The sequence below is a fragment of the Coturnix japonica genome, chromosome 5 (assembly GCF_054131305.1).
Source record: "Coturnix japonica strain WE chromosome 5, WE-NBRP24, whole genome shotgun sequence".
Classification (NCBI taxonomy): domain Eukaryota; kingdom Metazoa; phylum Chordata; class Aves; order Galliformes; family Phasianidae; genus Coturnix; species Coturnix japonica.
The window spans coordinates 8,488,574-8,514,535 of NC_140667.1; the positions used below are offsets into that span (position 1 = coordinate 8,488,574).

Here is a 25,962-nt window from a genome sequence, read left to right on the forward strand (position 1 = left end):
AGCAGAGAGCCCCACTGAGGCCCCTTAGCAAATCCTCCTCCCAGACAGTTTGCACACATATACACACATACCTTCACAGAATAGCTGTCTGTGAAATGAAGCAGGAAAAGTGGAGGTTCTTACAAAATGCAGTGGCCAAAAGGTATAGAATTTTGTCAAGAATTAGATGCCACGCTACTGTAAAGCTGCATACTGCCCATTTACTGACCAGTGAAAATCACTGAGTGATTTCACACACCACTAGTAATGCCAGTGTCTTACCATTTCTTCCTTTCCTTACATGTTTCAGACCAGTCCTGACTCCCAAGACCTTACTGCTATGAATCAACCATCTCAGCTACTGCTGTCAATACTGACACCAAATTCTGCCAGCACAAACACGTGCTGTTCCACTGCCCTAACTCCATGGGTTAGGCTATCAACCTAGCTAGGCTTTCAGGCACCCTTGGTTAGTTAACACTGGCAGATGAGGCTCAACTAGGAAGAAATACAGTTCTGCTTTAGAAATTACCTAATAATAACATTTCAGGTGATAGAAACTCAACTGATTTCCCCAGATTTGATCCAAGAACTCTCCTTGACCAGGGCTGTGCTCTCAGTGTCTGGACTTACTGTTTTGTACACCTGAGGTATTCTTACCTATTGTAACATTACCTCCAAAGATATGAGCTAAGCCAACAGAACAGAAACACTAATCAATACTTACTGAGAAGTGGATAAACGCAAATCCAATGTAGCGCTGACCAAGCTGACCATAAATGTGGCAGGTAGCTGAGTTTCTCAGATAGGGTTACATTTTAATCAAGTAACCATGACAGACCATACTGAGAATTTTTAAGAGTACCTGAATGTACTTGGCAAGGAGTCCAAAGGAAAACAAACGCTATCTGCATGCTTCAAACATCCCATTCCAAGCAGCTCGCTGTCTCTCTAATGTATTTTTATACATATTGAACTGTAAAAGTGAGATGAACAGCACTGCCACAGCATACATTGAGACAGACCTTTTGTGAGAGTTCACAGGCTTACCTCTGCCTGTTTGGAAGGAACATCCACAGCAAGTGACAGATCTTCAGATTTTTAAACGTATGACAAACAACATTCGGCCTTCGCATTCACATCGGTTGAGGATTACAGATTGGCTGAGGAATACAGTTATCCTGATATCACCTTAGATGTGAGAAGACGGATGGCATCCCAGGTAGAAAGGGCATTACTGACAACCTTACAACATGTGCCTAAGGTTATATTGACAGTAGAAAAATGGAGCCTGGCCAAGCTTTGAAAGGAAACTGTGTAGTGGATGTTTTCTAAAGTAAGGGAAAAGTCAAAAATACAATACTGAAGGTCCCTCTATGTTAATCAGCAAAAGGTATGGTGAATGTTGCAACCTAATAATGGTTGTGTTTGGGATACTATTTAAACTCTACAAAACTTTGAGAAGGAGAACCCTCTTGCTTGAAAATGCACACTGTTATGTGTGTTATGGACTTCAGGGACAAAGCACATCAGCTGAGTTCCTCAGTGTTATTCATAGCTCATGCTAAGCAAAGCCCATAGGAAGGCCATGTATACAAACCACAATCTGTGCAGCTGGGGAGCAGGGAGGAAAGTCTTTCCTTTATTTCATGACTGTGCCATTTTAGACAGCATAAAAAAAAAATGCAAAGACTACTTAACTCCATCTGAATGGTTTAGAATATTCTCCTTCCACTTAATTCATAGATTTTGAACACACAAAACAAAATGAAAAAGTATTGCAACTCTCACTTAGAGTCTCTATTTGTTACATAGTATGACAGTGTTTTTTCCCTTCAAATGCTTGCTGTTCATGTACAATTCATTGTGGCATTTTCCTTACTAATTATCACAATAACTCAGATATGCCTTCATTAGTGGTCAGTAGAGAGGACACATTCTGCCTATTTCTCTGCAATATAAATGCTCTGTGTTACAGAATACCTCCCAGAATATAAAGGAAGTCTGGATAAGACCAACTTGGCCCCTATCAAGCCTCTCTTGGCATCTAGTACCAGTGCTATCCAGTACTGAATACCATTATCACAGCCATCAAACTAAGATCCACAGTGCTGCTCTTTACAAGTACTGTTCCTCAGCCACTCAGGAAATAAAAGGATATTCTAACCATACCAAGTCCCAAAAGAGTTCCTTCTCTTTCGGTGTCCACACCAACATGAAAACTAGCTGTGCTTAAGTTGCTCTCTTATTGCACAGGTAGATTTCTGTAAACAGGCTGCAATATGAGCTCAATTCTGCAGACTTTGTTTCAGGTGTATAATGCATAACCACAGGAGTTTAAGGCCCTGTACATTTACAACATGTACAAGTCTCATCTTCAGTCAAGGCTGAGTGCACACATACAAATAAAATCTACCTTTGTACCTTTTCTATTGAATTTCCTTATCTTTCTATATCTGCAGCCATAATAAAACATCATTTATTTGCCGTTTGCTTCCTCTAACTTCCATAGTACCACCAACTCAAGCAAAGCAGAGCGCTAAGTAATAAGGAGGGAGAAAAGACCTCCAGTAATAGAAGAAAGATGAGAGAAAGCAAGTGTCAGACAGCTTTTAGAAGGGGCAACAACTGTTGCATCAGCACAGCTTTCAACTTCTGAGGCAGGTACCCCCTGGGAGCCCCAGAAGGGAAGAGCCTCCAATGAAGTGAAGCAGAGAGACAGAAACTGTGTCTAAGCTAAATACAGGCCATGGCTGCACTGAAACAAAGGCAATTTAAAATCTTTGTGCATAGTTATACTGTAGATCCAGGTTTTGGACACAGCTCCTGACCTACAGCAGTGTTGTGGATGCTGTTGCTGAGAGCAGGTCTCACAACAGTGTGACTCTGCCATGACTATTGGGCCACACAGCCACAGCTGGTCTGGCCATCTCATGCACTTGCTGTGGAACCAAATGTCACAATTCTTGTTGTGGATCCAGGGGGATAATCAAGTCAAGGGTGAAAGGCTGGAGCAAGGAAGATGTACCCTTGATGGAAGTGAATCAGGTCAGGAAATACTTGATCAAACTGGACAGTGCATGGGCCCTGATGGGATGCACATCTGGGTGCTAAAGGAGCTGGCAAATATCACCGCAAGGACTCTCTCAATAATCCTTGATAACTGGCCACTGAAAAAAGTGTCCAAAGGCTGGAGGAAAGTAGATGTCACTCCTTGCCTACTACAGGCCAGTCAGCCTCCCCTTGAACCTTGGGAAGGTGATGGAACACCTTTCCTGAGCACATTAATCTGTCTGCATATATAAGCAAAGCAAGTCTGGAAAAAGTGCTTTACACTTGCTGCAGGATCCAGTGAAATCTGTGGTACACTTCACTTAAATAAAGGCATGTGAAATATTGGCTATGTAGGTAAGCAGCTATGAAAGCACCATAATATTTTTCTTTCATTTCTGGAGGAATTTCAGTATTTAGTCATCCTTTGCTGTCCTGTTGTGTTTCTCAAACCATCCAGATAAGTGATAAAAACTTAAAGAAAGCAAAATGTTTGACTGGCCTATTTACAGAAATCAGTCCAGCTTCTATCAAGATGGGCAACAGAAAGTAAACAGGAGTACACAAGCACTCCTGTACTGTTTGGCTAACTTTTTGGAGTGAGGTAAGCACCCAGTGAACTTTGCCCATATTTGTGACTGAATATTTCAATTTAACGTACATCTGCTTGGTTTTGTGGTCACGCACCCAAGGACAAACTCTACCCATGAGTATCTAAAACATACATCCAGATCAGCAAAATGTTTGAGAACAGTAAGAAAAGATGGATGTAAGCACAGATCATCATCAGGTTTTGCTAACAAGCTATTCAGAATCCAAAGAAAAGTAACATACTTAACTTTGTAGGCTGCTTATTGACCTGTAGGCAGGTTAGATTCCCAGGTAAGCCACATCTGCCTGGCAGCTTTTCAAAATACCATCATGGAATTTTTGTCTTGCAAAGACCTGGACTCTGCATGTTGGAGCCTTGGCACTCTCAAAGTCTGTGAGAAAGTTTTATTTGCATTTGGGCCTGGGAAGTCAATCAACTTAAAGGCTGCATAGATGATGGGCTGGGTGACTAGAATACCAACACACATAAATATGTCCCTGCAGAACAGAATAGAAGTATCAAGAGAAAAAGTCACTAAGCTTACAAAGGTATCAATTAGGGGAATTATTAGAAGCTCAGAGTGTCAGTAAGTCCTGCTGTCCTCTGATATGGCAAAGCAACTAAATTGGTCAGAGAAGGGGCTGAAGATGAACCTCTCCTCCAAAGAGTATTCCTCGTAGAACGACATTCAATTGCAAATAGTGGAGAAAAGTAATATTTCTAAGCAACACAGAAAACAAGGAATTACTGCTTTCTACTAAAGTATGTGGAAATAGTAGAACAGTATTTATCAGGGAGTCTTAATGCAAGCTAAATATTTGCAGCAAAGTAGCAATGAAACTTTGGGAAATGAGGAAAACACATGCTCTAAAAGTTACAGGTTTAAAAATGCCATGGTATCAGTTGTGTGTTAATGAATAGGGATTTTTTTGCAATATGTTCAGTAATCAAAGGAGGGGAGAGAAATAAAAAGCCTTTTCTTCAATAGAAAATAAGGCTTGCTGCCCTCGTGTGGCTACTGATTAAAAGAGAAAAAAAAAAAAAAAAAGGCTTTACTTCAGGATTTGATCCAACATAACTACTAGAAATGGGCCTTCCTAAGGCACAGGTTGCACATTTTTGTCACTGCAGAACTTTCTCATCTTGCCTTTGAGGCAGCTGTGACTTGTCATGCCCTGGCCCCTGACTAGATGACCCAGCCTTACATTTCAACAGACTTTGTGAAGGGGCTCCTGCCCCCATATCCATCCATACTATTCAGTAGCTATAATCACTACATATGAGCTTGTACAGTCTGTTTTTCTTCCACAGAGCACGTACTTTCATAATCCTCCTCTAACGGAGTGGTAGTACCGAGAACACTATCAGCCCTGTGAACACACAGTCCTTCCTACAATGGACCTGCAACCTGCAGTAATGGAATGAGATGCCAGCATTGCATGCAGGGCAATTACCCAGCAAGGATCTTTGTGCCTGCAGTTTATGCACATAGGGTGCTGTTAGTAGTCCACACATCTCACCTAAGGGAAGCATGTTAAATACTGCTTGTAGTATGGTGCATGTGTGGTATAAACAGGGTAGTGTACATGTAGTGTAAATGTTAGGTATGTGACAGGAGGACTTGACTTTACTGGGAAAATTCAGGAGTATTTTCTATCCCTACTCCTCCCTACCAGACTTGCTTCTGCAATGGTGGATACCTTTGAGTCTTAAAAACAAACGGTAAGGACAAATAGAGGGAAGAAATCTTTTCCAAACAGTCTGTCCTTTTGGAAAAGGACACAGGTACAAAAACACTTGGTACTATTGCCCAGAATGGACTCTTGAACTGGACAAGACATATAGTTCAAGGTTTAGCAATATATTTATCTCTCCTTTTGTAAATACTGGTGCTAGGACACTATCACCTACTCTCATGTTTACCCTCCAGCCTTCTGGCAGATGGGGTGGGCAAGCGTGGCTCAATCATTTCTTGTTCTACAGAATGCCATCAAATACCAATATATCAGAAGTGGTTTACACAAGTCAACAGAAAAAGAAAACTGAGCAACATGCATGGCTGGTAAAGAAAAAGCATCATTGCCCCAAGATAGTGCAGGATTCCTGCATGACCATAGTCTGCCCTATTTAAGCAGGATGTGGATGGTTTCATGTACACAGGAGCTCTCCGAAAGTTCCCTAAGTCTAATCCCAGGTCCCTCTGTGGCAACAGATCCTCTTAGAGGCAGCTGCAGTTCAGTCTGCAAGCTTTGCCATCGCTCTCAGGGCTAAGTAGAGCACCTGCAACACTATTTTACACTTACATAGTTAATTCTCAGACATCTAAAATTAAATGAGATAGGTTCCACCACTGACAAGTTGGTCCAGTGATGCTCATTTGTGGCTGAATACTGCCTGCTCAGTCCCACCAATGACCACAAGATCCTAAGTTAGCTCCACCTCATGCATCATGAAGTGTTAAGCTGTAGAAGTTAGAGCTACACACACAAACCTCTGGCTACAGTCCATGCTGTATCTACGTAGCTACTGGAAGAACAAGGCATTTAATTTCAAGAGAAAGAGATGTAAAACATTAACTTGAAAGCAAAACATTTTACCTTATTGTAGTGATAAAATTTCAGTGACTCATTTCAACCTCATGAATCTTATTAAAATGACAGTTTCCAAAGAAATGCCAGCACTTTGGTAGAACCTCCTTTGAAATCCAACTCAGTTCACTTCACAATGAGGCAATACATGAGAGCCTAAGGTGAACTTACCACATGGGCCGTTGTTTGAATGGCATTGGCTTCTTGAGTGAAGAAGCCACAAGAGTACATGCACCAGCACTGCAAAACTGCTAATTTAGGGCTCCCAGCTCCTACAGCTCCTTGCCTTGAGTATCCCAAGAAGCTCATTCAAACCCATCCACGTTCCTCTAGGTTACAACACGTAACACACACACTGCCTAAAGAATCTGCAGCATTTCATTAAAATTTCTGGTTGTTCTCATTGCACCTATTCCCTATTTATGTTTAAACAAATATAGTCCTATCTGACTTCCAGGGCACGACTCTACCATTTATAATGATGGATTTTTCCCAGTCTAAAGAAGGATCAGTTCTGTGAGAGGTTGAGTCCCTGGCTCCAACCCAGAAAAACACACCAATTCCATTTGCATTAAGTGACAGCATTCATGTGCTTAAAGATACAGCCAGGCCTTGATGGCTGCTGGAGACAATACCAAGTATTACCTCTAACAGAGCTGCTTAAATACAAAACACTGTATTTGAACTCCTTACTTTTAACATTTTTTCAGGCTATCCATCCAAATGACAGTACCCAAATTTATCCACATGAAAGCAAATAAATTATTAATTAAAAAACTGCATTCTGAAGTACCTCATATATTAAAATTTGCTTCTAGGTTTAAGAGTCTACCACATGCACAACAACTAATGGGATCTGAGGCTTAATCTCCAAGATGACCAAAGCAGGAGTGACAAATAAGACAGAAAAGTACAAGAATGTACATTTTTTCTCCAGTTGCGGTATTTGATATACCCTCCTCTTATAGTTGCTTCCACCAGCATAATCTCTTGGTGACAGTTTAAACCTGGCAGGCAGCATCCAGACCCCCCAGCTCCTCGCTGTCAGCACAACACGTGAAGCAGAAAAGTCCTTGACTCCGTCTAAGCACATCTCTGCAACATCTCAAAACATTGGTTTGTTTTCACCTCTATTTTCAACAAAAACCCAAAACCCAGCATCAAGTGAGACTCTACGGAGAAAAGCCATGACAATCATCTTCACAAAAATAGGTGCTATTAAGGCATGGGGACAAGAAGTAACACACTGGAAGTTACAGAACAGATTGCTGAGTGGCACAGAGTCAGCACGTAAGGCACAAAGTTGTGCAAGAATCACCTATAAATGATGACTTATTAAACTAAGGTGTGCTTACGGTCTACAGGGGTAGTTAGTCAGTGACACATCTACTTCTTGGAAGTAGTGAAATGTTCCTATAAATATTTAGTTCGTTTTAACTACTTGGTTGACTATAAAACAGAAAAATACCACAGTTTAAGAACAAAACCTAGTAGGCTTTGGAATAGAGAAGAACTAGACTGCCATGTGAAACTAACCACTCATATAACAGTCTCAAGTAGCTGTGATTTAGAATCATAGAACTATAAAGATTAGAAAAAAATCACTGAGATCACTTAATCCAACCCCCCAGCCCACCCCCACCATGCCCACTGACCATGTCCCTCAGTGCCACATCCACATGGTTCTTGAACACCTCCAGCAACTGTGACTCCATCACTTCCCTGGGCAGCCTGTTCCAATTTAATTTCATATGCAATTTTATTTGCTGCATGCCCAGCTACTCTACCCAAGCAGCCCTAGAAAGCTTCCTGAAGAACTCCCAGGCTGTAAAGACACACTTGGAGCCTTCCAGTAGGAAATGCTATTTTGAGCAGAGAGCAGGAAAATGTCAGTGCACCAGGCTGGCCAGACACACAGGTGTGGGGATCAGTCATGCAGTATTTATTACATGCCCTGGTTCTTTGGGAATCTGAGAAGAAATTAACCTAGTGCTTCACCCCCAAGGATATTTAGAGAAGCTAGGAGCAGAACAGGGCAGAGGATAACAAGATATAAATTGTGTCTTGTTGTTGTTAACTTACCTTCAGCAGCAGGGGGAGACCTTAGAAAGCAAATGAAAGGAAAGGAAAAAAATGAAGACCTAGATGAGCTCAAATAAATTTGAGGTCCAAATGCAAGAAGGGGGTTTTGAGCTAAATAAAACATGGGAATTATGAATAGAACTGGAAAATCTGGGCACCTGGATGTGGTTGTATCCTGTAAAATGAGCAAAGAAAGCAAGAGAACTTCAGGCAACATTGGAAACTTCAAAGAACTGAATGAATTTATCTCAACTCAAAACCCAGAAACTGGGGGACATTGGAGCTTTGAGCACTCACACTCAGGAACTACATGGGGCAAGGGGAGCAGAGGGAGCAAGTATTTCAGTAACCAAGTGAATTTGGGGATGGAGGTACCTGGGATTTCTCTGATAAATGGACAGGACTGTCTAAGTATGAAAATGTTTGCCGTAACATACAATGGCAGCATAAGATTACACTCAGACTGAGCTGCAGGACGTGGCTGATTTGTGTTGGAAGAAGCCTGGGGAAAGATTAGAAGAATGACTACTGTAAGCATGGGACTAAGGAGAGAATTGGGTACAACTGAATCCCCAACAAGTGATACATCTGGAAATGATTTCCCAATACCCAGCAGTGACTCAGCACTTAAAAATGGAACAGGCAAATGGAAAATTGATTTAATCTCTTTGGGAGTGGTTGTGGGGGACCATACAGCAACCCCACCCATTTGATTGGAGCAATAGAATGGTGACATGGAAGTATACAAATAGAGGGGCACCATTTGAGAGAATCAGCTAGTCCAAAGATGTTTCACTAAGACCAACTTAGAGGTACTTACTTTGGGAATGCAATCCAGACTGTCATCTGGGGCACCTTTAAATCTCATAGGAGACATCATAATGCTGCTTGGAAGCTGTTCAGACAAAATAAGTTAGTGATGTAATTCTGGCATTAAATGCAGTTGGAAGAATAACAAGCTGAAAGGGAAGACAGAATATTATGATTTGTGGATAAACCACAGAAGTAAATTACCAGAAAGGAGGTGTTCCTGGCTTTACTCTGATTTAGAGTCCCAAAAGACAGAATTAATAGGATACCTACCCCATTAGAAAAAAAAATATAAGCGATTAAAATGGAAAAAGAAAATGCAAAAAGAAAACAAGATGATGAATAAATCAATTACATTCTCAATTCTCTCTGCCATTCCCACCCCCAGGCTTCAGTGAGGAAAGGAAAAGTACACCACGTAATTGCTCCAATCTTGTTGTCTCATAAGAAAATCAATCAAACAAACACAAAATCCACGCACACTGACTAGATGTGGATCCCCTGCTCCTTGCCCGAAGGTACAACAGTTCCCTAAGGCCCAAGAGAGAGATAATAGCTCTTACACACTCCTGGCAATACACTGAAGCCATCATAATCAGCAGCAGTTGCTGTAAAAGATTGAGAGGCTGAAGTCACTTGAATTCACAGAGACATATCCCAATATTAAAAAAACAAAAATAAAAAAAAAAAATTGCACACCTTCTGGTGTGCTTTTGTTGGATGAAAAACACTTTAAAGCGTTCCCTGGGTGCTAAAGCCTATTCCTAACAATTATCCTAAACCTTCCCTGACCCTAAAATCTACCCTAATACAAAACACCAACCCTAAATCTAAACCAAAGCCAGGTGCCCTGGAATGCTGATCCCTATTGCTATCTGTAGTCATTCCCCTGACACTGGCCCTAATCCTGAATGAGACACAAATACCAAACTACTTCTGAACTCCTAATTTAACCCTCACCCAGACGCTGACTCACTCCAAATGCTTTCTGGTGTGCGTCAGGTGAAGCTTAGAGAACTCCAAAGAGCATCAAGGGCACCTGTGTGCGTTTGGGCTCTCTGAATTTGTCAAGGAGAGCCCTCTAGTGGACACCAGAATCCTATGTCAGACTGCGCTCCAGAAAGGTCTAAAAATGGATTTTGGTGCACACCAGGATCTCAAGTGACTTTATAAACATACCAGAACTCTGAATGCAGTTTGGATGCCAGAGGAGAAGTCTCTATGTGTTTTGTTGACTCATAAGAAAGTGGAAGTATTTTTGGTAGACCACAAGGGCCTCAGAATGCCTATCCTACACCCTATTATTTATTCCAACCTTAAAAATGTCTGAACTACTAAATGAAACCCTAATCCTTGATGCCTAAAACTCAAATCTAACCCTACCTGTGACCAGGAAACTGACCTATTTCTAGTAATTTTCGAGTGCCTTCTGGGGAGCTCAGTGGCCTTTGATGTGCTTCACCTGAAGTACACCAGGGGCATCTGCAATCATTTTGATTCTCCTCCACAGCCAACAAGAGTCTTGTGATGTGCACCTATGGACTTAGAAGAACTTTCTGTGCTCTGTACATGTCTGTTAGAGCTTTCCAATACACAGGAAGATTTCCAGCAACGTTCTGGGTATGCCGGGGATCTCTAAATGCATTTATGTAAGCAAACAGAGCCTTCTGTGTGTCTTTTACTGACATTAAAGAATCTCTAGTGCTCCTCAGGTGCCATTAAAGGTAAAACCTAACACTGACATTTACCTCAAGCCTAAGCTGATCCTAGAACGTAGCCTAAACCTAAAAGCAAACACTAAGCCATAAACCTAAATTTTAACCTGAACTCTAATCCTAACTCTAACCTTCAACTAAAAAGTCCAACCTCTCCAGCCTGTCAAGGCCCCTCTGGATAGCAGCACAGCTCCCTGGTGAGTCAGCCACTCCTCCATTTGATGTCATGTACTGTAAATGTAAATGCACTGAAGGTGCACTCTACCCGATCTTCCAGGTCATTAACAAAAATTAATGCCAAGGCTCAGCTGAGGCCAAGAGTTAGGAGTGGAAAAAATGTAAAATCCTAGGAGTTCCATTGCTGCTGGGCTGCAAAAAAAAAAAAAAAAAAAAAAAAAAAATCCTAAAGATTTTTCCCTATGTTATCACCATGTGCGTCAGCCAAGGCTCAGCTAAGTATGGAGTTAGGATCCAAAGATGTTCCTCTTTTATTGGCTCCTCCAGAGTCCTTGTTTAACCTGTTGATCTAAGCCAGAGTGATTGTTTTGCTTTTCAGTACATCCATACGTCCTTCCACACACCTCAGGGCCTCCAGAGTGCCTTTTTGTGTCCTCCTTTAAACCTTCAGAGCTGCAGTTGGATTGGTGAGTAGGAGATGATCTCTGTTCCTCATCTTTTCTTCCAAGTCCTTTGTTTGTAGTGCAGAATCCCTTATCTTCATTGTAACAAGAAAAGCTGAGCAGTAGGCGATGACTCTGTACTAAACCTACAGTTGACTTACAGACTTTTATGACGCATGGTGCATGTTTCCACTGCTCATTCACTACAAGAATCTCTCAACTGGTTTCTCAGGAGCAGAACTGACAATGATATTTGTTTAGAGATGGGTATTACAAATACTAAACAACTCAGCATAGGAAGCCTATACATGGCTTATCACCACAAGACAACCAGTGAATAAAGATAAGTAAAATATGAAAAGATATCAATGAATAAAGATAAGTAAAAAATGAATAAAGTTAAAAAAAAAAAAGCAGTGAGATTGAGAGGTATTTTTTTCCTGGCATCTGAGGATGCCTGGTGTTGTAATAAATAGGAGCAATTATGGGAGAAACACTGAAGATGTTATTCAATTGCATGTAACAACTACTACACCGCAGGCATAATTTGTAGTTTATTATTATTTAAGTGCATTGTTGGGGGCACTGAGCTAAGTCAAAATCCTGTGCAGTTTTCAATGACTTCAAATAGGAAAGCATTATATTAAGCATTAAACCATACACAAGAGGAGTATCTAAAAAACAAGCAAACAACAAACAACTGATCAGAGGAGACTCTGGCATGAACTGAAGCGTGTCCAGTTGCACCAGACCATAATCTGACTCAAGCACATGCTCAAAATTGCTTCTTGGCCACATCTACTCAGACAGGGTTACAAAACATTCCTCCCTGATATAGCAATCCAGCTCCTGCAGGCCTTATTCTCTTGTAACATATCTGAATCAAAATACCTGGAAAGACCAAAAGAAAAACTCAGATAACTTCAAATCTATTGGAATCTGATCCTCCAATTCTTATCCATTTTATTCTTCCTTAGAGTCCTTCATTGCTTCTGCTCTTAGCCTTGCTGGGGATACAAAGAAACGGCAGTCTGTGAATGGTACCATCAAGCCTTGTCTTCCTAGTTGTGAAGGTAGGCATCAAGCCAGAGCTCTCCTGAATTCTTCAAAGAGCTGGGAGAAAGTCAAAGAGCACATTAAGTCCAGTTGCTTAGGATGGGGTTTCTGAAGACAAGGCAAACAAGGATTTCCACTCATTCTTGTTCATTTTTTACAAGTGAACCATTTTGTTTTGTTATTTTGTTGTTATTGTTTTTAAGAACTCCCACCTCCCTTACATCCTTCTGCATTTTTGTCTCCAGTGTGTGAACTGGTTACTTACTGCACAATGTCTGCAAAGGCGGTGAGCAACGGCTTACATTGGTACTCAAGGCCGTGTTTGGCACACAAGGACTTCACCAGTGGAGCCACCTTCCAGTAGTTGTGTCTTGGCATTGTAGGGAATAAGCTGTGAATAGGAGACAAGTTCTCTTTCAGTGCCCCATCAGAAACTTTATCTTTCACACGTTCCTGTTCATTATCACTTCCTAAGAATCTAAAAGCCCACACAAAACAAGACTTTTTGCTGTTCCTGTATTTCCCTGTGGCATGTTTTTAGCACAAGGAACTCGGTTATTTTCCCACTTCCCCACCTTCCTTATTTTTCCACTGTAGTCTCTATCACCTAAACCATTTCATCAGATTTTTAAACAAGGTGCCTTGGAACATATATTTAAGCTTCTGCTTTGGACATACATTGCTGCTACTGAATTATTTAACAGATCACATATTCATATTCATTTTTCACTGGTAATTTCCAACTTTCTGCAATTCCAGTGGAGGTTCTGAATCAACACTATCATGGTCTTTTTAATTTTCAGTCTCTAAGACAAATTCACTGGTGCCTTCAACTAAATGTAGGATTCAATGCAAAGAGGGGGGGAGGGGGAATAAGAAATTCTTATGTACTCACTGATGTTCAATCTGAAAGTTCAGATGCCCAGTAAACCAGTCATTGAACAGAGACTGCTCAACATTGCATGTTGCCTGGAGCTGGGGGAAGGAAAAAGAACAACAAAAATCAGTACTGACTGGTGACTGCAGCCTTTCATTTGTCCTAAGAGCATGCTATACTACTGCACTATTCTGTTCTATTGTTTTGTTTTAGCCTATGCTGAGCTATTCTTAGGCATAAATCATATCCCTCCTTCAGCTTTGTTGTCCAGCAGTGTTATGTAGACTGCCTAACACGGACCATGGTAAAACCAGGATCTGGCTCTGTGCTCCTGTGAATGTGTGTGAACAGACAGTCAAACGTTTATCCTTAAACCTATGTCTGCAGAAGAAGCAGGTGCATCCATGATAGTTTTACTCCAATGAGTTACTGCGCAAAGAGGGGACACCACAGTGACACTCCATTGGTTCAAAGGAGCTCAGCCTGAGCAGGACACAAACTTTTGTCTCTGCAGAAGGGGAAAATGTTCAAGGCAGAATAATACAGTAAGTAAGGGAGTACATTTAAGAAAGAGATGAGACCTATATTTGATTTTAAATGGCTCATTGCTGTTCTCCTTTTCCATTACTATAACTGCATCCCATTTTTCTAGAAACCTTTAGGTCATAAAAGACCCTAAGATGATCAAGACCAACCATCTACAAACTACCAAATCCACTGCTAAACCGTGTCCACATGCCTTTTAAATACCTTCAGGGATGGTACCAATTCCCCAGGTACTCTGCTGTAATGATTAAAGCATCCTTTCCTTGAAGAAAGTTTTCCTTATATATAGTATAAGTGTCCCCTGATGCAAGTCGAGGTTGTTTCCTCACCTCCTATCACTTGTCACTTGAGAAAACAGACTGATACCCACCACATCCTCCTTTCAAGTAGCTGCAGATACTGATAAGTTCCCCCCTCAGCCTCTTTTTCTCCAGAATAAACAGCCCCAGTTCCCTCTGCTGCTCCTCAAATGCTGTTTCCTGGTCCCTTCCTCAGCTTCTTTGCTCTTCTGAGCAAGTTCCAGTAACTCAATATCTTTCTTGTAATAATCCTATTAATCTTCACCTCCCAGTTATCAGTGGGTTTCACCCTTAATGCAATACAGAAGTTTCTTGTTGCTGGAGTATGCACCGATATGGCCACAATTATTGAATACATGTCTTACCTGGGTAGACACCCAGTCCAAATTCTTGTCATAGTAAATATCCATTGGAATATGGTTCATCTGTGAAACCCAGACAAACCAACTGCTCTCCAGCATCCTGTGCAATCAGACAAAAGGTCAGAATTCAGTAACAAATAAGGAAGTCGGTGATGAGCCACCAAAGTGACAGCATAGGCCAGACTTGGGGATAGATGCTAGAACACCATACCTTCCTGTTCACCACCTAGACACAACTTGTTAAGTAATTATGGATTTCTTAAGAAATTATGAAACTTACATGTGAAACTAGAAGCAGAACTTATTTCCAAAGCTCTAAACAGTATGTAAGGTATTTCTCAACTTGGTTATCATTAAGTAAAGTCTCTGCTTTCACAGCTAGCAAGGCAGCACAAAACTGGAGTTAACAATCAAACAGTTCTATTTTAACTTCAAATTAAAACAAGGAATGAGAGGAAGAATAAGAAAAAGGCAGAGAAAGGTAGGCAGAGAGATTAAAGGAACATACAAATGAAGACTAAAGAAACTTGTAAAGAAATATTACCTGAATATAAAGTAATATGCCAGGAGACTCTTCATTTCTAATAATGACCCATAAGTGAAAAAGAATCTGATATAGAAGGTCAGCATACAGGCCAAGTCCTTCCAAAGCCAAATACAACAAAAGAGAAAATCATTAGATATTGCATTTCTTAAATCCTTCTCTAAATATCACATGTACAAGGAAAATTTCTACATTTAACTTTTGTAGGCTTTTGTTGTGTGTTTTTTCTCTCCTAAACTGACTGATCTAAGGAAATCCAAATTAAGAGAAGCTAGCAGTTTCTCTACACAGCTTGCTGTAATATAATTGAATTTGAACAATCAGTCCTAGTGAGCGGATTAATTTATTAGAAAATAGCTAAGCCTTCAAAAACACAGCTTTAAGACTTGTACCAGATCACTGACTGTGACCCTTCCAGTGTGCTAGACAAACTACTTTGTTTTGCTTAAAAGTTGCTCTAGTTTTCTGTACTCATAACACATGCAAGAGAATGAAGAACGAAGCATAAGCACTGGCTGCCTAGCATTGGAAACAATGCCAAATGCATTCATACTGCTGGCAAATCAAGAATAACAGTTCCTATAAATCCACATTCCCCTGTTTCTGACTGCTATGGACACACATTTCATGATTTGCAAGAGAGGCAAAGCAGTGCAAACCAAATAGCCTGTTGCTCATACCTTTATCATCAAAGTAGGGAAACACGTGACTAGCAGAAAGTATTCAGAGCCACTGAAAATGCTGCACCAAATGGTCTGCAGTATTATACCCAATAGAAAAGCACACTGTGTCATGCCTGAGCTCTGAGAAGAACTGGAAGCCCACAGCTAACCCCTTGGGTACAAACACAGCGTTACTTACCACCCAGTACCTCTTTGTGTATGCAATATAAAATGTGTGGCAGTGGAAGTAGGTAGGAAACAGGAGTGGAGGAAGAGCTGTAACAGAGAATTCATCATAATAACTGTGCTGCTTTGCAACAAGAATAAAGCTTTGCTAAGATGGGAGAAGTGTGCAGAAATGAGAACCTGGAGATCAGGGCAATGATAGTGGAGAAGTGAGAACTCTGAATTTTTCCTTTGCTTTGCTTGTGCACTTTAATAGCTATGTATTATACAGCTGACGTAAACAGTCCTTAGAACCCTCACCTCATTCTTCCAGGTAACTTCTCTAAATATTCAGTTAAGAGTATTTCTCCTCCTTTGTAAAGGTACAATTTTAACATGACCTAAGATAAATGTACCCCACAGCAAAGAGGGTGAGTGGAACAAATATAAGCCAGTTGGTTATAAATATATTAATTTGGCTTGATATTTCAGTCAAGAAGTGTACAGAAACCTGATCTCACATAGAATCATTCAGGTTGGCACATCAGTTGTTCAGAACATCAGCTATGATGTCAGAGCAGGCTAGTCAGGATTATATTCCAGTTAGGTCTTCAACCTCTCCAAAAACTAGACTCAAACTGATTATAACCTTTGATGCAGCCAACCTTAGCTGCTGATCAGCAGTAACATCTCCAACACCCATTAGTTTTCCTCGTGGTATCACAGGAAAATGAAAATACTCACTGATGAAGAAGTATTTGTGCTGGTGGTTGTATGGCATGTATTTCTTCTTTTTGATCCCAAGCTGTGAAAACAAGCAATGAAATACTGAGTGGAAAATAAGCAACCTGTATGGTTAACTTGCCATTTCCCAGACTCTCCTCATGAGATGCTATTCTGGCACACTTCCCACAGACCTTATTACTACTGTCTCCCTCTTGTGTACCTGCCCTGTTATTTACAAACCTAACATGCCTTTTCTATAAATTCCCACTCCAGATAACTTCTTTAATACTTTATAGCTCTGTAAAGTTCTTCAGAGATGAGCAGTTAAGCAAGCTGCTGCTTCTTCAGTAGGGGAAAAGTGAAACGCAATTGCTGAAAAGTAGTTCTAAATACACTTGTGACAAACCAAAACAGAAGTAACAGCCCATAGAAAGGACAGAGCACTTGCTCTGATACACAGTAGAAAGTAAAACTGCTGTCACAGATGCCACCTTAATCTGTGTTGAAGGGGAATAATGTAATAAAATTGTACCAGAATGTTTTATGCAATTCATAAGTGCGAGAGTTATGATAAAAACTGAGTGAATAAAGGTGAACTTTGATTGTTTGATTTCTTTGCTTTTGCATTCCTGCTACATTCATAATTAATTTAGTGTAACCTTAGATACTTCAAGTCCGTGTTGTACTATTAGTCAAAAAATAGTAATACATTTCCCTGTATTTACATTTTCTACTTTCTTATTTGATTCTATACACTTAAGTGACAGCTTCATGTTGGCTAAGGTCTTATAAAAGAAAAAACATTCACTGCTCTGAACTATTTCAGCAGGGCCTCAAAAAGCAACAAAGTTGCTCAGCGAAGGGTTGCAGCATTGTCTCAGGTTATTGCTTCTGGTGGTGGCTCATCAGCACAAGCTGAAAACGTCTTATGTGGACAAATGACATCTGCCCTAACCAGTCCTAGAGAGCTACAAGAAGAGCTATTGGTTCTTTAGTTCTAATGTGCCAGCTGCCTGTCATATCAGGCAAGCATGCCAAAGCAGACTGTATCTCTAAGCCTCAAACATTAGCATCAAGTAATAATCCCATGTAGGCATGCTTGATATTAATCTTTACAGATTATTATTAATCATTCATTGAGGAATAATTATACAACCCACTAGGCCACTAACCAATAGAAACCATTTTCCTACTGCGAAATACATATGATGCAAATGCATTTATCTAGTTTGTTTAAAATGACTTACCAACAGCTTAAGCCATTTTTAATGAACATAGTAAAAACTGTGACCTGCTCAGGAAGGCTGAAGGAGACAAAACAACATCTTCTCAGGAACTATGACCACACCTTGGCTTTAGATATTTTTTATATAGTGAGTTGGTTCTTCCCAGCTCCTAGTACATGGCTACATGTGCATGCACACACAGACATACTGACCTCCACAGAGAATTTCTTCCCCAGAGTAAACAAGAAAGGATGCATGTCAATGTCAGGGTCTTTCCTGAAGCAGTTGGGTTTGGAATGGTGTCGAGAATGCAAAAGAGTCCACCATTTGGCTGATGCTCCCTGTTTATGTGAAGAACAGAGCGTGATAGCTACGGTGTTCTCAGTGCCAAACTCCCACTAAATCCCCTTCTTCACCCAGTGCTGAACACTGACTTCAGGGCACACACTTTTGCAGGAAGACCATCAAATCTCACAAGTTTTTCTGTGGTCAGTTACTTACAATCAAATGGCACATCACGAACTTGTGTAGTATGTGGTTCCATTTTGTCTTCCTGAAGACTGAAAGATGTCCTAAATCATGCTGTAGCCATGAAGCCTGGACCTGAAAAAGGGAAAAGGAAAGTCTGGGAGTGGCACATAAGAATAAAACCAGAACAATGAAGTAGCTAATATTTACTTTGAGATATCAAGATTTATTACTTGGACACATATGAACACATTAGGAACATATGGAACTATGAAATCCTGATACTCTTAATTCCCACACAAGATTCTTGTCTGTAAATTTGAGAGACGTAGATTTGACAGATAGCCCATGTGGCGGATAAGTAATTGGCTGGATGGTAACACTCAAAGACTTGGAGTTGCTCAACAGCTCAACATCCAGGTAAAGACAAGTGGCAGGTGGTGTTTCTCAGTAGGGCAAGGTGACTGTTCCTCTCTCCTCTGTGTTTCTGACACCCCACCCTCAGCAAAAGAAGGGCTGTTGGAGTGGGTCTAGAGGAGGGCTGTGAGGCTGATCAAAGGAATGGAGCACCTCTCCTATGAAGAGGGCTCTGAATTCTTTTTTTTTTTTTTTTTTTTTTTTCCAGCCTGGAAAATAAAGACTTCAGGGAGACTCTGTAGCAAAGTTCTAGTACTTAAAGGGGGACTACAGGAAAGATGAGGAGCGACTCTATCAGAGTGTGTACCAATAGGACAAGGGATAATAGCCTTAAACTAAAAGGAGAAATTTAGTTTAGACATTAGGTATAAATTCTTTATTATGAGAACAGTGAGGCCCCAAGACAGGTTGCCCAGAGAAGCTGTGGAATGATGTTTTGAGCAACATGATCTAATAAAAGGTGCTCCTGCTCATGGCAGAGGGTCTGGAAGTGGATGTTCTTTAAGGTTTCTTCCAACCCAAACAATTCTATAATTCTGTGAATATATCCTTACCAAAAAAAACTTAACAGATTAGGCATACTGGGAGCTGCCCACATGCAGAATTTCTTCTTTCCACCTTCTGTAAACACAGGATGTATAGAGGATGTCTTCTGTACTTAAGAAGAGCTATGCCGAAGTAACAGAGAACTAAATACTGCAATGGTATATGTATGAAAGTTGATAGAAATGCATGTGCACATGCTGTGGGCTCTGCTGCTTACCTGGGAAATGGTCAGCACCAGCAGAGAGACAACAAAGGGCACAAAGGACGTCCCAAAGTAAAAGAGAATGAGCCAAGCAGCAGTATCCAATAGTAGAATGTGAACAAGGTGCAGGAAGAAGAAGAGTTTATTCGGCTCCAGAAGTCCCATTTTCTCAACAGAGGCACGCAATTCACGGAAATCTTTTACCAGCATTTTCTGTGGGAAGCACAAGTGTTACAAATTTCTTGCTCTCAGAGTATAGCACTGCATCCTCAAAAGACTACATCTTTGGTGCTCCATCTGTCATCTCTTGGGCAGGTAACAGGGCATTTACAAGAGATGTCTAAGACTGTAATATCTTCAGGGCGTTACTGGTTCACACTCAGCAGAGCCCAGCACTACTCAGACATTGCCAGGAAATAGAAAGGGCATGTAGGTGAGGTTGACATCTAACACCTCTCCACAGAGCATTAAATGGAGGGGAAAATACATGTGTGAGTGTTAAGTACCCAGCAGAAGTCATACAAAACACTCATGAACACAGAATACCGTGATCTCTTCCTCAATGAACTGAAACCTAAAGAATCCTGCCAGCCTAGTTTGATAATCCATTCTGGGAAACAGTTTGCAAGCAGTAAGGCACACAAATACTCTAGTGCAGGCCAGCTGTAAAAAGTAGGTGAAGCACAACCTCAACCATGGCCCAAAGGAATGGGAAACAGACTTGGACATAAGGAAAAAATTATGTCTGTACAACCCCAAGGACAACTGTACTCCAGGACTACTCCTGTTCTATTGTCTGCACCTCTCTCCTTCCTTTGACATGTAAGACTGGTTATTTTCACACCACCATCAACAGTGCTTCTGTAGATGAGTATGAATTTTGAACTTGAGACTGCTACCAAAGGCTGTCTAAGAAGGCAAGGAATTAAGTTTCATAGTCTGTATTGTAAAGGCTAATACACTATTTGCATTCTCTCCCTACAAAGTCCTACAGCAGAAGGGAATACAGTCTGAAATCTCACCATCAGCTGAAGAGAATTTCTGAGCTGTTGGTTGGCCCTTTCTCAAATCAACAGAAAAAAAGAATAGGTGATAATTAATATTCATGAGAGCCAAGGCTCTAATTTACATAGCTGCTGCGATAAGGAAAATAACTTAGAAATGACATTCTTAGCCACCTAAAATGGATTTAGACCAATAGTAATGTGTTATTTCTACATTATAATTAAAAAAATCTGAAGAACTTGGGTGCTATTTAGAAGCCACATTGATATAGAAAAATAAGTTCTAATCTCAGAATATTTGTCTTTGACTTATGAAGATGGACTTACATTTTTAGTGGGCTCAATACTGGGTTGATCCGGTGCCAGCTCCCCTATCTGCAGTGGCTTCAAGTACTTGTTCACCAGCAACTTGTCAACATGGAATGCTACAAAAGCATCCTACAAATGCAGAAGAGTTGAGGGATAAGTTGAGAGATAAGAAAAACCACAGCGTTACTACCCTCCATCTGCTGTGCACACTAAAACATTCATTTGGAGGAACCACAATGACAGAGACTGCTGGTTTACCTTTCTACCTCCTATTTTGACCTCCCATCCCCTCCCCAGTCACTTCTGCCCTGCATGCTTTCAAAGTGAGATTTTATTTCAGCTGGTAAATTGGGGATGTCTGATTTCCACGACTACAATTAGTTATTATGAATGTGCAAGCTGTGGCGGTTCTTGTTCACAGGCATGAGAGATTTTGGCCTTTCAGAAATACATCCTTCCCAGAGGCTGCATTCTTACTTTTCCCCAAGTAGACATACAGAACACTGAGAGTTCTGAAAAGTAAACACTAAATAGCCATAGAAAACTAAATTACAAGTAATACAAGTTCTGAAGGAAGAGATAGACAGGTGATAGCAATGTGAAGTCTGCTTTAGGAGAAAGATCAGAACAACATTCCAAACAGCTCCAAGTATAAAATCAACTCCCAGATTAACTAACACAGCATGGATTTCATCAAAGACCAAGTGATACAGGCAACATTTTCCTAGTACTCTGTGAGATACTCATACAGAAATGAATGTAAGGACGCAATTCACATGAACAGGCCTGGTTAGGTGTTAACTGATCTCTCACAAAGATATAAGCATGAAAAAATAGTGTTGTGATGGCTTCCAGGCAGGGCTGGGGAGAAAAGGGCAGAATTGCAGGAGGAGACAACTCCATTACCAGAGCACATAGGGATTAGCAGCTGGAGCCTTGCAGGGAATAGGAGTGCACACTTGGACGCACTACAGCTGAGACTAAGTTGGAAATGTGGTCCGTAGAAGCAAAACACCTCCACCTGTGGAAAATTGTTTTTGTACATCCAAACAAAGGGCTTCAGCTTACTGCTCTGTGGCAGGCTTTCTTTTAAGCCAGCTTTCACCTGAATTAATTTTTGCCAGTCTAGCCATACCAGAATTAGTACTTTACTGTATTCCATCCCCAACTTGCTACAGAATCTGTCCCACATTTCAAAACTGTATAAGTCTCGTCACCTGTTCAACTAATTTTGAGGCCAGTGTGCAACACATTAAGTACTGAGTGCATAATCACTACTAGAGGTAAATCTGTGCCAGCAGTTCCCACAATGAAATTCAGCAATAAACCACAGCTCCAACAACAAACAAACAAGCGGCTTCTTTGCAAAACGATCTACAGGAAGGAACACTAATTCATGCTGTTGCACTAGTAGACATTTTTACAGTTAACAAAATGCAAGCAAGTTTAACTAAACTGTAATCCAGAAGAAAAAAATCCAGTCTCAATGCAATTATTCCTTTGTGAGAAAGAAATCAACAATAAAAGGAGCCTTTACAGTTCTATACAGCATGAGCCTTTCTAATACTTTGACATTAATCATACTCATTTTCCATTCCTCAGATTCCTCTTCTTACTCAAAGCCCTCCACAGTTATCATCCTTCAAGCCCGCATGCTCTTGGCACCATCTTCCAGTCAAAGTAATTGTTTGTGCTTTCTTAATTTTTCATCATGCACATCCAAAAGATTTAACCATTTGACTGATTCCAAGAGGCACAAACCTCACTAAAGTCTTCTGCATTTCATTAATAAATGCTTCATCCACTACATTTTCCTCTCTGTCTCCCATATTAACTAAAAAGTACAAGGGATTCATGCTGTCACATGGCACCACACTGAGTGCTGGAGAGGAATTCCTTGTTATGGTACACAGCCTATTTCACATGCACAAGTGTGAAGATGGTTGAGTTGGGGTCACACAAAGCTGGCTGAAGTCTGTCAGGGCTTATCATTTGGACATGATATCCATTACTAAATAGCAACTGAGATCCTAGAAATAAAGTGTCTGTATTTTTCAGGTTCATCCATCACTTGGGCTATCCCAGCAGCCTGAGATGAAAGAAATCTGACAGTACTAACTAAAGCAAAGGAACGGTGGAAAATATAGAATGCAAAGCGTTTCTAATTTTTATGAACCTCAAACATCCCGTAGATAAAAGAGATCCAGGAACCATCTGCCTTGCATTGCTCTTTCAAAACACAAACTAAGGAAGTAATCTCATTTGTCACAGCTTTGTGTACATTTTGATTTATCACTTTTTTCAACATTTCCTGCATATGCCAGAAGGCAGAAACTCCGGGGAACTTGCTTAATGTTTTGATGGGCATTCCCACAGGTTCCCATGGCATTAAAATAGACAAGAATGGTGCTGAGTAGACATTTTCTTTGTCCACAGACAAACATGCCAGCAGTTGGTATTTAGCAGATGCTTTCAATGTTGTTCATCTGAAGGATCAGAAAGCCCATGGGCAATAACTGCAGAAACTTTTCCAGAGTGCTGCTTGTGAAAACATGCTGCCTTGTCTTTTCCTACCAATTATGTGGGATGACACTTAGGAGGGGATACCCTTCCTAGAAGTAAACAGAGCAATTACTGTAGTTGCCTTATGGCTGTTAAGGGTTCTGAGGCAGCTTGCTCACTTTACCTTTGCTCTAAACCACTGCGGTTATATCAGCTATAAAATAAGATCAAGAGATAAGAGTAGTACTGAGGACACTGACTGGATAAACAGTTACAACCTGATTGCCCCAAGGCTAAGCTTTTTCTTACGCACCTTCATTCCAGAGGTGTTAAATCCAGGTTGGATGGGGATCATGGTGGAAGATGTCCCTATCTGTGGCAGGGGATTGGAGCCAGATGATCATTACGGTCCCATCCAACCTGTTCCATGATCTACCAGTCTCCATAGCATAAGCTGGAAAGCTTGCAAATAATAACAGTACCACTGAGCCTGTTGCAGCCCCTCAACCCCCTTGAATTCCCAGCACAATCATTCCCCATGTTCTTGCCACATGATGCTGGCCATGGCACCCACACACAGCAAAAGCTGGTAGTGAGCATCCCTTCCCCATCCTACTACCTCTCACCGTGACATCCTGCCCAGCGTGGCTGCTGATAAGAAGGGCACCACCTGGATGCCTCCGGTAGAAGTTGCTGATGTCATACACCTTCCTGTCGATCACCACCCAGCGCTCCTGCAGTGCTGGACCCCGGCCCGTGCGCTGTGCAACCTCCTCCCAGGTGAACCATCGCATCACTGGTTCGGCCACAGCATTCCCATCCTGCTTCCTGTCCCCATGATGTGGAGCCATCCTCCTGCTCCTCTCACTGCTCACCCAGCAGAACCTCCATCCTGCCTCTGTATCAGTATATAAGGGTTGGGACACACCAACACAGCCCCCGCCCACCTCATTTTCTCACTCCTTGTTTCAGGAAATACAGGTGGTGTTAGCAAAGAGACAGCTGTAGGCAGAGCTCCTCTGGGCTTCCCTCTTCCCAACCCCCATTCAACAAATCAATCAGTCACTCAAACAAAGCTTCTTCGTTGCAGCCCAGCACCCACTTGCAATGCAGGCAGGCAAAAACCACCCAGTAACTACAGGTGCTGAGTGTCAGCAGCTGTTATTACAGCCCATGAGCCCTTTGGTGAGAAATACGAATCGTGTAGAACAGGGCAGGGAGGAGGAGGCTTTCATGGTGCCCCTTGCACTAATAAGGCTCCTCAGAGCTCCATACTTTGTGCTTCTGTTATTGTGGGTAAACCGGGGTGGCAAACACAAAGTGTTATGCTAGGCTCTGACAGTAGGCTTTTTCTCCCTTTCTCTCTGTCTTGTAAAATTAGCATGTAAACTATTGGGGAAAAAAAACCAACAAAATTCAACTACTAACTTCAGGAAATTGATGTTAATTACAAAAGAAAATTTGATTTAGTTTTTCTGAACTTCCTTAAGCAGTCATAGCAGTTAGATTATTCTTTAATTTAAGAACAGACTATAAAGTCTTGAAACTATTCTAAAGCCACACCTGAATCAGTGATTTCACTATTACATACAAAGACAGCACATGTTCAAGCACTTGTTGACATCAGTCAGGATAGAGGAACACACACTGAGTATGATTTTCAAATTATGTGACTAAACCTGAGCAATTAATTTGTCTGAGTTTTTTTTTTTCATCATTTGCAATATTTCACTTGAACTAATGCCCACACATTTGTAATATTTCTCACACAGCTACTCATATTTTTTTTCATTGTTTTGGGTCTGCTAGGGTCAATTCTCACTTGGTAATAATTCTGCAGTTGGAGTTAAAGAGGTCGATTCAAATAACCTTGAGAAATCTCACAATTATCACGGCTGAGTTATTTAAATGGCATTAATGTCTTTCCTCCTTTACAGGAACATGTGAAAAGACCAAAGTCAGTTTCTCAGTTTAACTACCAGTGACAGTCAATAGAAAAGCTTAACAGTCATTACCATTGTGTTTCTTTGCTTCTCACCTTTCATAGAAGGCAATCAGAAAGTATACTTTCTTGTTCCTGGGCTTTGCCATCCCTCAGTCTTAGTTTTGATACTTTTTGTGGACTAACATTGAGATAAGCCATCTCTGGTTCACTGGTACACATCTTTGGGATTACAGCAGGACTTGTTTCTTCTAGCATTCCTCCTACACTGGATACTGCGAGGTTAAAAAAGATAAATAAATAGAAGACCAAGCATGATTCATTCATAAACCAATACCTAAAAACTTTAGAATCACAGAACAGCCTGAGTTGGAAGGGGACCCACAAAGATCAGCAGGTCCAACTCCTTGATTCTTAAACTCTGGCAGCTTGGGGTCCTGCCTGTTGTTTTGGGGAGCCTTTTCCATTCCCACCATCCTCTGGTGAAGAACTTTTTCCTAACCCCCACTTGACCCTCCCCTGATGCATCTCCATCAGGCCCTGTCACTGTCACAGAGAGCAGAGCTCAATGTTGCCCTCTGCTCCCTATGAGGAGCTGCAGCTGCCATGAGGCTCCTCTGCTCTGGTCTGAGCACAAGCAGGCACCTCAGATGCTCCTTACACGACTCCAAG

The 25,962-nt window shown here is 41.1% G+C and overlaps 2 protein-coding genes across 3 annotated transcripts in view; both read right to left on the minus strand.

Moving 5' to 3' along the window:
• Window positions 1-9,176, minus strand: part of CPT1A (carnitine palmitoyltransferase 1A) — a 44,045-nt gene extending 34,869 nt beyond the window's left edge. Inside the window, exon 1 of the mRNA XM_085549965.1 lies at window positions 9,113-9,176. The gene's annotated coding sequence lies outside the window, so the exon portion shown is untranslated. The remainder of the gene's footprint in view (window positions 1-9,112) is intronic.
• Window positions 9,177-11,973: 2,797 nt separating this feature from the next.
• On the minus strand, window positions 11,974-25,565 carry LOC107314410 (acyl-CoA (8-3)-desaturase-like). Of its 2 annotated transcripts, none has more exons than XM_015863609.2 (12): window positions 25,387-25,565; window positions 20,865-20,975; window positions 19,549-19,746; window positions 18,402-18,503; window positions 18,113-18,241; window positions 16,693-16,753; window positions 15,983-16,059; window positions 15,122-15,219; window positions 14,581-14,677; window positions 13,389-13,468; window positions 12,759-12,884; window positions 11,974-12,550 (listed from the first exon to the last, which is right to left on the minus strand). In XM_015863609.2, exons 3-12 carry the CDS (start codon window positions 19,741-19,743, stop codon window positions 12,499-12,501), a joined length of 1,017 nt encoding a protein of 338 aa, XP_015719095.2. In that variant the 5' UTR covers window positions 19,744-19,746; window positions 20,865-20,975; window positions 25,387-25,565; the 3' UTR covers window positions 11,974-12,498. The 2 variants fall into 2 exon arrangements, with proteins under 2 accessions (XP_015719095.2, XP_085406099.1); XM_085549973.1 differs by lacking the exon at window positions 25,387-25,565 and adding an exon at window positions 23,975-24,238.
• Window positions 25,566-25,962: the final 397 nt, after the last annotated feature.

Excerpts from the sequence above, each read along its gene's own strand:
- LOC107314410 (XM_085549973.1), bottom strand. The coding sequence starts at position 24,199 with ATGGCTCCACATCATGGGGACAGGAAGCAGGATGGGAATGCTGTGGCC. Across the intron at positions 16,060-16,692 it reads GCACAAATACTTCTTCATCA|CTCTTCCTCCACTCCTGTTT; the intron begins GTGAGTATTTTC and ends TCTCTGTTACAG. Across the intron at positions 14,678-15,121 it reads GCATATTACTTTATATTCAG|GATGCTGGAGAGCAGTTGGT; the intron begins GTAATATTTCTT and ends CTGATTGCACAG.